Raw genomic sequence first — 12,288 nt, forward strand, 5'->3', positions numbered from 1 at the left:
CTCCCGCCTGCTGGGAAGGGCTGAGACCTGTCCTCTTGGCGTTACCTTCGCACCAGCGTAGGGACAGAGAGGTCGTGGCCACGATACTGATCACAGCGGAAAGATGAAGCTACAAGGTGTGGGGAAGGCAGTCAGGAATGAGAAATGCAGGGCTACAGAGGAGGGGAAGGATGGAAATGGAAATGGAAATGGAAATGGAAATGGAAATGGAAATGGAAATGGAAATTGACATGCAGGGCTCGGGTAGATGGAAAGGTTTAGGGAGGCAGGAGCTGGGGGAACACAAGGTTTTTGTGGGGCTGGAAAACACACGAGACGTGACAAGGGAACAGGAAAGGTGTTGCAGAAGGGATGTGACACATAGGTGTGGCCAGCCCTGGGAGGGAACAACATCAGCCCTGCTGGATGACAGTAGCAGCTGGCACTGGTGAGGGACCAGCAAACAGTCAGGAAGTCTAAGTTTAGAGGGTATCATTTTTTCCATCACCACTTTCCATGACAGGAAAGGATGGGTTTGTTATGGAAGATGATGGAGGAAAAGGGTGGAGGGGAAAGCTTGTCCATAGCATTGGTGCCCTGCATCCTTCCAATCCTAGTACTAGAATATGGCATCTCTTGCTTGGCAAAGAAGTTCAAACGCTAGAAGAAAGCAAGGAGTGGCTTTTCAATATCTCTTGCTTAGGGTGTTGGTTCCTGTGAGTATGCAGGGCCAGCCAGGACCTTCTCAAAGGCTGGAAGAGAGCAGAAGAGCCTAAATAGAAACAAGCAAAACAAAATACTCATGTGAGACTCCTCCACAGAAGGCAGAAATCCCCTCTGTGCTCCTCCCTGGCCCCTAGCTCTCCTTCTCTGTCACAGAGCTCGGCACTGTAGCTGTTAAAGCTTTTTGTGGCACAGTGGTGGGAGTCTGGTGGGTGGGAAAGCAAGTAGCAAAGAGAAGAAAACCAGCCTGGGAGGCAAGAGATGAACCAGGATGGAAAGGGAAAGGAATGGAAAGAGAAAGTACTCGAAACCTACAAAAGCCTCTCTCTGCCCAACACTCTTACATCTCACTTTAAAGGCAGGTGTGGAGAGATGGCAGGAGGGACCTTTTACTCCCCTGCAAGCCATGGCATCTGCTCTTTGGAATAGAGCATTGCTTGGAAAACCAGGCAGTGACACCCTGTGGGACTTCCCAGGGCAGCCATTACCCAGGGCACAGTAGTCATTGCTGGCTAAACATTGAGGTTGTGGCTTGCTGTGGCCTTCTTAGAAGTCATAGCTAGTTTGGGATGAAGCCAGAAGACAAGTAGCTGGCACTGTTCTTTGTTTCAAACGGCCATGGGTCAGAAGCTTCAATCAAGTTCAGAATCCCATTCACCTGGGAACCCTGCAGGCACTTTGTAAGAAGTAGCACTTGGCCCTGAAGACCTCATGCCCTAAACTGTAAGGGAGATTATTAGCCTCTTTAGGGATGAGCAGTTGGGCTTAGAGAGACTGTGATCCATGGGATCACACAATATGCCTGGAAAGCATCAGGAAATACTACCCAGTGCTTCTGAGACAGTGGTTCACTGTAAAGAACAGTGTAGGGCCTTCCTCGACATCCGATGAAGCAGGGCTGCCCCACATTTTAGCCAAAATAGGCCACCCAGTTTCTTATTAAATTCTATCAGATGCTGAAGTCTCCTTTTCATGTTTTCCACAAGTCCCCTGCTGTTTCAGGAGGTTTTCATGGCAGATGGACTTCTAATCATCTAAGGAAAGCCCCCAAGAGCTCTCTGTTGAGGAGGAGACCAGCAGGAAATGACTGCAGGTCATCAGAATCATTTAGGCACAGCACCTCCTTCCAGTGTCCAGAAGTCTCAGAGATAAAAGGACAGCAGGGAAGCCTCTGCGTGTCAAGTAGTATTGTTCTTACAACCCAGATTTTTCATGTGTTGGGCAGATTTTTTTTTTTCCTAGAAAGCCTGTGTGTATTTTGCTTCTTTGTCCCATCCTAGAACAAGACATGTGGGGTTCACCATAAAAGCAGGATCATGCCCAAGGCATGTGAGCTGAGTGTTTTGCAAGGTTTTTACCACTTTTGACACACTTGAGCAGGTTAATCTGGCTTTGATCAAAAAACAAAGCCAAAATAGTCAGAGCTTGCAGGCTGAACTGTGGTAGGTGCTGAATTGTGCTCTGGACACACCTAGAATGATGAAGGCAGACATGAAAAGCAGAAACAAATGCTGGAGATGTGGGGAAGGGAAGAATCCCTGACCCATCTGTCTAAGCAAGAGATTTCCACAGAGCACGTGAGGAGGGAACCAGGTGCAGACTACACCCATCAGACTGGCCTTCAGACTATCCCCTGGCAGCTCCCAAAGAGGTGCCCCAGCTGAAGCTATCTAATCACTTTAAAAAAATACACAAAGGGAATCTGCCACATGGACAATTGCAGGCTGAAACAACTGCACCGACAAAGGGAGGTGGGGTTCAGTTACTTGAGCCTATCCAGCCATGTGGCTTTAAATGCCCCGTGGGAGCTCAGAGGTCTGCACAGGGCTGGCAGATGTGTCACAGGACCTACAGAATGCTTAAAGAAGTAGCTCAAGGAGAACTGGGAGACCCTGGAGCATAAGAGAGTTTAGGCAACAAAGTCCCAGAAGACTTTGTTCCTAAAATGGAGTGCACTCTGGAAGCACCTGGAAGTGCTGTGTCTGCAGTTTGAAGTGCTGGCCTGGCTTGGGTAAGAGTTAGACATAAGTCTGGCCTTTGCTGTGCAAGTGGTGTTGGAATTACCTGTCCTGCTTCTCCTCTGTCTCCAGAGTTCAGATGGCACATTGAGCAGAACAGCTAAGAGAAGGCCTAAGAGAAGCTCCACATGCCCAAAATCGAGGAGGCCAATCCTTTACATTTTAACCCAGAATCATGGAATGTTTGGGACTGCAAGGGACCTTAAAGGTCACTTCGTTCCATACCTCTTGCCATGGGCAGGGATGTCTTCCATGAGACCAGGTTGCTCGAAGCCCCATCCAGCCTTGGGTGCTTCCTTTATGCTGAGGATGCCACTTGTATCATGAGCCAGAGAGAAGAGAAAAAGAAAATCTACTCATAGCCCATTAGGCTGCTTATGTGTCTTGAAAGATGCAGCCGTCTAAATTCTGGGGTGTTTCAGAGTTGAGGCATAGGTACACACTGTCCTGGATGGGAAAATGTGTGGGCAAGCTTCTCCTGCTGTATTTTATTCCTTTTTGGGGGTAAGTTAACCAAGCCTGCTGTATTTGTGTCTTGACAGAGGGAGGTGGCCTGCCAAAAGTGGTGACAGTGAGCACAGCTGTGTCTGTGTCTGTGGATGGGAAGATGGGAATTGCTGCAGGTAGGACACTGGTTTCTCTTTTTATCTTGAATGAAATGGCTGCATCTTGCATTCAGAGTGGGAGCTGAGAGCTGTTCGCTTGTCATTCAGAGGAAGTGACAGGAGCCACAATAGCTTGTGGTATTGAAAACTAGGCTAAACAGAGAATAATGGAACAGGTACTGAGTGGCTGACAGGCTTCCAAAAGGGAAACGGGCTGTTTGAATGGAAGCTTCCCATCTCCAGTGCTGGTGAATTGGGGATTGAGACTCTTTCTCTGGAGCATGAGTAGGTTGGGAAGTCCGTGCAGGTTTAAAACTTTGCAGGAAAAGCTTTTGGCTTTGGAACAGCATCATGTTTATGTGTCTCCATTGTTAGCTCAAATGAAAAATAACTTCTGCTGGTGGAATGGGCATGTTGCTAGATCTCCAACTCAGACCTACAGATTGCCAAACTTACTGTTGTATCTGAGCTTTAAACTCCTTTTGGCAGACCTTCACTAGACTGCACCTTCTTTTGGAAAATTCATACAGCGCATTATTTCCAAGAGAACCCCAAAGCTTTTGAAGAGTTGCCATTTTCTGTATTAATTGCTTCAGCCTTTACAGAAGTACACTGAGCTCAGAAGCAAAACAGAGCAGCCATTCAACAAAACAAATCAACACTATCAGTAACCCTGGCACCATGCCCAACTTAACCACTCAGCATGGGAGTATTGGGGTAAGAGAAGATGCAGCTCCATGGAAATTGTTTTATTCCTGGAAGCAGTGACTAAAGGAAGAGGTTGATGGAACAGGTAATGGAGTAATTATCACCAGAAATGTGCTGTGATGCAAAGCTTCTTGTGAGAGAATGGTCAGTGTTAATGGAGCTTTGTGTGGTGGAAGGAATGACTGATAAGAGACACCAAACAACAACTTTGTTATAGGAGTATCCTGTAGATAGGCTAGGGAAGAGAGAAGGCCATACAGCACAGACCTTCAGATCACAGAGTCTGCCACTACATTTGCCTCGGTTGGGTAGGATGCAATGAATGCTCTTCAATACTACTAGCCAATAAAACTATAGCAATTTAACTTCATCTGATGAAGCATTCCTTAATTTCCAGGATTTCACTAAGTTCTAGCTGACAGTGATAGTCTTTAATTATCACATGGGCATTGAGAAAGTACTTATAAGCTGAAGGATAGGTGTTATGAAGTAGAACATTTCACTGTTATACCCAAAGGGAGAAAATTATTATGAGGTCTGTCCAGAGACATCTGTGAACAGAGATAGTTTCAGCAAAGTTCACATTAATAGGTGCTTGGATGAGAGAAACTGCTCCCAAAACTGGTACCAGCTGACACTGTTATACCCAGCAGAAAATGAAAGAGCATTGAAACTGCTCCCAAAACTGGTACCAGCTGACACTGTTATACCCAGCAGAAAATGAAAGAGCATTGAAACTGCACCAGGGGTCTCAGTACAGCACTGAAGCATTTTTCTAAGCATTAATTTGAGAGGAGAAAAGAACATTTTTTTTTAAAGGAGTTTGTTTTTCATGATCTTTTTCCTTCTCTGTCCTGACCTGTGGATTAGAGCAGAGGCACACAAGCAATTCATCTGTGTTGTGGTTTAAGCCCAGCTGGAAATTAAGCACCACACAGCCGCTCACCCAACCTCCCTCTCACCCCTCCACCGTGGTGGAACGGGGAGGAGAATCAAAGTAAAACTTGCAGTTTGAGACAAGAAGAGTTGAATAATTGAAAATAAAGTAAAATACAACAACAACAACGATAAACGATAATGAATGATAATAATGAAAAGGGAAAAACAAGCAATGCACCATACAATTGCTCACCACCCACTGCCCCATGCCAGACCCCTCTTCCCAAGCCCAGACTGGTCTCCCTTCTGGGTAACTCCCCCCAGTTTATATACTGGGCATGATGTTCTGTGGTGTAGAATGTCCCTTTGGTCAGTTCAGGTCACCTGTCCCAGCTATGCTCCCTCCCAGTTTCCTTTGTTCTCCTCCTCACTGGCAGAGCACGAGACAAGAAAAAAAGCCCTTGACTTAGGATAAACACAACTTAGCAAAAACCCGAAACATCAGTGTGTTATCAACACCATTCTCATTATGAATTCAAAACGCAGCACTCTAACAGCTACTGAGATGAAATTAACTCTAGCCTAGCTGAAACCAGGACAATCTGACACTCAGCATAAATACAAGGAAGGAAACTTCTCAGTGGAAGCACTGGAGCAAGAACAAGTGCCAGGAGGATCTGCCCCTGACAGAGCCATTTCTCTTCTGTCAGCAGTGCTTTTCACAACCCCTGTGGAGATTTCCACCCACTCAGTTATGCTGAATACTGTCTGTGGACATGCTGTGAAGGGACAAGATCCTCTGCAGAGGGTGGAGGAAACAGCAGAGGATAGGGAAACAAATCGTGTTAAAACAGTAACAATAAGGAAAAAAATCTGTCATTTGAAGAAATGATGCAGAACCAGTTTTCTCACTGGCAACCACGAAGTTGAGACAGAGAAATGAATTTTAAATTTATTTTGTTCCTTAAAGGTACCATGGTCCCTGTCACTAGCAGGTACTTCAGGTGGCCTGACCATAAGCATCTTCTGCTGCTCCCACACATGGTGGGTGTTCGTCATTCCTGGTTTCCTTTGCTTTGATGAAAACAACCCATCTTTGATCCATGGTATGGCTGGGCTAAATAACAGCATCAGGACAAATACCATCTCCCAAAGGGTCCAAAGTTCCTCATGGCCCCAGCTGTAGCTTCCAAGGACTTCAGCAGGAGTGCAAGTGTTTGCTGAGATATGTCCCATGTGCTGGCTAGGGTGTCAGTTCACACCATGCCGGGGGGGGTGTTCAGGGAGCAAAAAGGTACTGTATTACCATTTACTCTGTTTCCAGTAGTGAAAGGTTCATTAGCTGAATCTTTCATACCAGCAGTTATTTAAAAAAAGGGCAATAACTAGTGGTCACACTGCCAATTGAAGTACTGGTTTGTTTCTTGAGGATGTCAGCTTTGAGAGTAAGGATGTAGATCTCACTTCATCTCCCTTCACAGTAATATCACCCTCCTGAGTGGCTAGATCCTGATTCTAGGGAACTTCATTCCACAGCAGAGGCTGCAGCAGAAATTACGCTGGGCAGTGCTGCAACACCGTCCTGGGTATGGGAGAGAGGTGAAGGAAGGGGAGGGAGCGTGGAGGCACAGAAGAGGCAATCAGAGCAGAATGGGATGCAGATTGGTGTTATTGTTATTCTGATGGCATCAGCTCTCAGTGGGATGATACCATGGTAATTTAGAGTTATGTTACTACCAGAAGTTTGGTACCCAGCATTGGTTCCCAGAAAGCCAAATATCTGTGTAGACTTGTAGTTTCTGAACCAATGCAGCCACAGTTCGGTAAAAGGGGAACAACAGAGACTTTTTAAGTGCCCCTCTAAAAGAACAAGTGGTATGAACTGGCCTGTCATTCTGTCACTGATCATTACAAACACTGTCACTTGTCTGACTTGATGGTGCTTGAGGGGATTTGTAAGCACTTTGAAATGTTCACTATGCATGCAGTGAAAAATTAAGCTGCAGGATTTACAGCCGTGCTCATGGGGAGGGAGCACCCCCAGTGCCCCCGTGGGGAGAATGTCAGTGACAGGGAGTGTTGGGCCCCTTTTCTTCTGGCAGATGAATGGCAGTCCCCAGCCAGGGCAGAGTAAGGCAAACTGGTGAAATCAAATGTCCAGGAAGATGACACAGGCCTGGCTGCTGTCAGGGAGTGAGGGAGCAGGCAGATGGTATAGAGAGTTACAGTCTGGAGGGCTGAGAGAAGGGATGGAGGGGGAAACCCAAGGGCCTCCTTCCTCCCGGTTCAGTCTGTCTTAGCTCAGTGGGAAATCCCAGAATGGGTTTGAGGGGAGGTCCAAGCTGCACCTCTTGCCATTAGAGATGCTCCTCCATGCTGCAGGTGGAGAGGTGGCCAAATTCAGGAGGGAAAAGCATTGTCCTTTGCCCTGCCCTCGCCTCCCCCCTTTCATCCATCCCTCTCCTTTCCCCATGGGCCTGGAAGGGGTGCACAGGGGTTCAGTGTGCACACAGATTTCTTGGAGAACATGGTGGAGCCAAGGCAGGGTCCACTTGTATGAGCTGAGTTGGTGTGGTCTCTTTGGTGGGAAGCCACACAGGCAACCCTGGTTTGACAATACCCGTTTCTTGGAATGAATATTATCTACCTGCTTTATTGTGCTTTGGCACTTCAAAGCACTGTGCAAACATTAAGTAATGCCTGGATGATTAATTATAGTTAATTAGAAGGCAGCTATTCTCCTGGGATGTCAGTCCAGTACCTTTCACGCACACTAACTGCGTTGGAAATGAGAAATAAGGAATGTTGATGGCATTCTCCCCAAGCCATGTCCTGCCCCAGATAGCACTGTCATCTGCTCCCTCCCGTGAGTCAGTAGCCTGGGGCTTTCTGATCCTCAGGCTGCAAGGCAGAAATCACATGGAGTTGCTGACAGAAGCTTTAGTGATTTAAAGCCCCAGTGAAACCGCTGGAATCTGTGCAGGAGTTCAGCTGTCACTTTGGGCTGTGGATGACGTCTCTTTCATTGCCTGACCTTCTTGCTGTTCAACTTCCGTGGCTGTCAGCTGGCTGCCAGTCCCCACAGGGACAGGTAGGGTGAGGTTCCCTGCCATGGTTGTCATGTGTCAGGGGTGGGAAACAGACAATGGGGCATGCACATGGTGCCCGATAAAAATAATCCAAATGGACACTTGGGAGATGTGGGTTTATTTTATACACTTCTCTCCTCTGTTTGTATTGGAAGTTGCTGTTCTTACCAGCAGTTATTGGACCACAGTGAAATCATTATCCCATGACACCAGCAATTCATGCAGATGGATTTGGGGAGAGCCCTAGGCAAACTCAAACCAGGGGCAGAGAAGAGAAATGTTGTCTCTGTTTTGAAGACAGAGTTTTGGGGCACTGAGCTATCAAGACCAGTATTTTCAGAAGAGCTCTGTACTCACAGCAGGAGCAGATTTTAAAAATGTATTTTGATTTTTTTTTTTCAAAAGAATTTGAAATCAATCAGTCTGAAAAGCAGGTAATGAGGAGTAATTTTGCCATTTTACCTCTGGTTAGAATCCAGCCTCTATCAGTCTGATGGAAGCTCTTCATTTGAAAAGCAGTTCCTGGCCAGCTTGATGTCTCTCCTCTTCCTTGGTCTCCAATTTTGGCTACCTGCTGTCTGCTACCAGCAAGCAGGAACAGGAGGTGCAGGTGGCTTTTTCAGCAGGACTGTTGCTGTGGCATTTTTCAAGCTAATCTGCACACAATTCTGTATTCCTATAGTTTTGTTGCTTGGATGGATAAAACATTTCAACCTTCTCTCTGGAAAGTGCCAGTAGCATCAGCAGAAGCTGTTAAAATGCACAGAAATAAGCTCTAATAGCATAAGCCCCTTTTCCACAGAAATAGCTGCATATAAACTGGAGAATTAAAATTATTTCACTAGGCTGGTTCAGAAAGCAGCTTTAAGATACCCATACAAAATATGAGGGTAGCTGATCTCTTGAATGTGTGCTGCAGTATTCAGAAGGAATGCTGTCCCTCTTTTCATGCCGAAGGTTGTGCCAAAGTTGTCTCAGTGCAGAGACTTCTGTGAGTTCCTGAGGCAACACCAGGTACCTTTATGGAAATCCTGGTCCCCCCAGCGTGCAGTGGGAGGATGGATAAAAAGAAGGAAGACAACTCATTTTCAGCCCATCACCTGCTATGTCTGGTCTCTTCCTGGTGCCAGCCCTTCCTGGCAATCCCCCTAGCCTGAGCAGTGTCTCACGTATCCATTTGATCCAGCAAAATCAGACACATCTGAACAGGCTGTGCCCTGGAACTGAGTCACAGAAAGTGTTAGGGGCACTTGTAAGACAGAAATGCTGCTGGTTTTAGTGCTGACAGCAGCTGTGCTGTCTCCACCTCTCAGCACATCTGTCTGGGGGCTGTTAGCAGTGGGTACACATTTGGCTGCCCTGAGGGTTGAGCCAGTACTCCGATGTCACAGTATCCCCATGGCATGGGGCTGTTGGTGTGCCAAAAGCAGCATCTCTTGCACCCTTCATCCACCCATCTGCCTGCCTCCCATTGCATTCTGCTTACACATTGAGCCCTGGGGGACACCTGCAAGCACACAGGCTGCTTTTTGGGGTGTTTCTGGGGCCCACACAAGCTGTTCTATGAGCCAGACAAAACTGAGATGGTTGCATCATTTTGCACTGGCTCTGGTCTTACAAACTTTGCCTTTCATCAAGGTTTGGCATCCGTGCTGGGGCCACATGGTTCCCTTTTCAGAGCTGATTATCCTCCAGCCGGGTCACTGAACAGGCAGAGAGAGCAACATCTGCCTGTAGAACTCCATATAGATGTCTCCATGCATAGACAGTAACTGGGGACAAGAGGGACAAATAAGTCTATTTTGACCTCCAAAGAATGCTAAAAATAGTCACGTGGGGCATCTTTCATAGCATTCTGCTCACCCTGGCTGGACCTCAGCAATTTCCTTTTCTTCCATGGTGTGTGTGCTGCCTGCATAGGCTGTAAGATCTGCAGCACAGAGACCATGCCTCCTCCCTGTGTGTGCAGACATTGTCTATTGCCTTGGGATGAGTCCTTGTCTGGGGAAAAAATCGAAGACAATAGCCAATTTTGTAGAGTAAATATTCCTTTGTAGGCTCTGCTGAGTGCCTGACTATGTACACTGCACCACTTACCAGGGAAAAAGCATAAGGGGGTGAGCCCTACCTTCCTCAGCCCATGCAGGCAGTGCTTCACCCAGCCCAGATCCTGTGGGTAAGTTCCTGTGCCCAGGCCCTGCCCTCACCAGCCCTTTCAGGGAATTTTCTCAATGGGACCCAAACAAAAAATTGTGAGCAAAGAGTTTTCCCATTTGGGGTCTGGTGAGGCATCTCTCCAGGACATCCTCAACCCCGGAGCCTGTTCCAGGCTGGAGCTCCAGCCCAGGACCCCATTCTTGCCTGTGCATAGCAGAAATCTGCTCACCCAAGGTTATCCATCACCGCCGCCTCTACAGCTCCTCTGATTGCCATGGTTGTCACTCTTGAAGCAAAAAGAGCCCTTGACACTGACTCAGGGGAGACTTGCATATAGCTGGATTTTTTAGATTGGCACCCAGCGCCTTTGCCATGTTCCCTTTGCTTGCAAATTATTTGATACCATTTTAATTCTGAGCCGAATTAGAGCAGTGCACGGGTTGCCATAGCAACCATTTCCTTGTGCCTTTTGGTCTGACTCATTGCAGACAATTACTCTTGCGCTCCAGGATTCACAGATGTGATAGGAGAAGAATCATGTGCTGGGCTTTCAACTTTTTTTTTGCTTTTAATTTCCTTCCCAGCCTCTCTTCCATTAACTCCTGCCTACCCAGCATCAGCAGGGCCCTGTATCCCTGCACAGAGGTGCTCGTGGGAGTGCGTAGGATGTGTAGATAAGCGATGTGTGAGGTGATTTGTGCATATGTGTGTGCATCTGCATACGTAAACAGCTCCTGTGCAGTGTGCTGTGACATCCCTGGGATTCCTGTCTGCACATCTCGCTGGGGACGTGCACAGACACCCAGAACCACTGAGCAATTTGCACCTATTCCTGTCTGTGGTGTTTTCCAGGTAGGTCCAGGATTGATCCCTGTGGCCATGCAGTTTTACCCAGTGTGCAGGGGCTGTCAATAAGCACTGGGTATTCAGGGGGACTGACAAAGTGCAAGGGTCATGAATGGTGCAGGACCTTCCACTTGAAGCTGTGTGAAGATCCTCAGGCTGCCAGGCAAGTGGCACTGACACCCCTGACACCACCTAAATCTCTGTGTGAATGCAAGGCCAGTTCATTACCCTGCTCACACCTATCCCCACAGTGCCCCATGTCTTTTATCCAAAGTGCATGGAGTAAAGTGCTTTGTCTGTAGTCGTAGCCCAGGTATGGCTGATGTCCTGAGCTGTATCAGCACCTACAGCTCAGCAGAGGAGCAAAGCTACGTGAGAAGATGCTGAAAAGGATCACATGAACTGTCTGTAGATGTAAGGATGAAGGAGCTAAATGTCACAGCAGAGGAGGTTATAGGAAATGTCTTGTATGATGGTGTAGCTTAAATTCAGCCAAGGCAGAAGCAGACAAGTTTTGCAGGGTGAGAACCACAGAAACTTAGCAGATCTGAGTACAGCTCCAGCCTCCTCCTAAGACACATTCTTTTAACCACCAAAATCAGCCCAGATTCTTTTTCTCCTGCCCGACCTGTTACCTAAGGCACAAATCTCCCCATCGTAAGGCTTTGTAATGGGACTCTGACTGCCATCCCTTTCGCTTCAAAAGACCTTTTACTTCTCTTCCTTTCTCTCACTGGGTTACAGAAACCCCACTGATAGGATCACAGATAATTCTGGTTAGATGGCACCTCTACACTGCTGCCCTGAGTGTGTGGAGGGTGTTCTGCTGCTGGCTCCTGGCACTGCTTTCACAGGCAGCTGTGCGAAGTCTGGAGTGCGGGGAGGGAGCAGTTGAGCTTTTGGGGACAGTGTGGAGCCCCCATTTCTGTGAGGATCCTGATTCTCTTGCCCTCCATCTGTCTGCCATGACAAGCAACTGCTTAAGCTGGCTCTACAGAGAGAGACTATGTGGAATGGAAAAAAGACAGCAAAGAAGGCTGCCTAGCCTTGCCCTGCCCTGCCCTGCCCTCCCTTAGAGGTCAGAACTGTAGGGATAAAGTGAGGATTGCTTACATATCAAGCTGAGTTAGACCTTGCAAAGGAGGTTAAAACAAACAGCATAATATTATTCAGCTATTTGGAAAGAAAAAAGAAAGAAAGAAAGAAGAAGAAGAATTAGGGCCACTTGCAGTCAATATGAGTGAAGTTGGGATCAAGGAGTCTATAGTCTGAGCCAAAACCAAA

The 12,288-nt window shown here is 47.3% G+C and overlaps 1 protein-coding gene across 1 annotated transcript in view; it reads left to right on the forward strand.

The window, feature by feature from the left end:
* Positions 1-3,825, forward strand: part of LOC138104490 (voltage-dependent calcium channel subunit alpha-2/delta-4-like) — a 57,376-nt gene extending 53,551 nt beyond the window's left edge. The window contains exons 27-28 of the mRNA XM_069003786.1: positions 3,263-3,343; positions 3,701-3,825. Of these exons, the coding sequence (XP_068859887.1) occupies positions 3,263-3,343; positions 3,701-3,825 (206 nt within the window). The remainder of the gene's footprint in view (positions 1-3,262; positions 3,344-3,700) is intronic.
* Positions 3,826-12,288: the final 8,463 nt, after the last annotated feature.

The sequence above is a fragment of the Aphelocoma coerulescens genome, chromosome 1A (assembly GCF_041296385.1).
Source record: "Aphelocoma coerulescens isolate FSJ_1873_10779 chromosome 1A, UR_Acoe_1.0, whole genome shotgun sequence".
NCBI classification, from domain to species: Eukaryota; Metazoa; Chordata; class Aves; order Passeriformes; family Corvidae; genus Aphelocoma; species Aphelocoma coerulescens.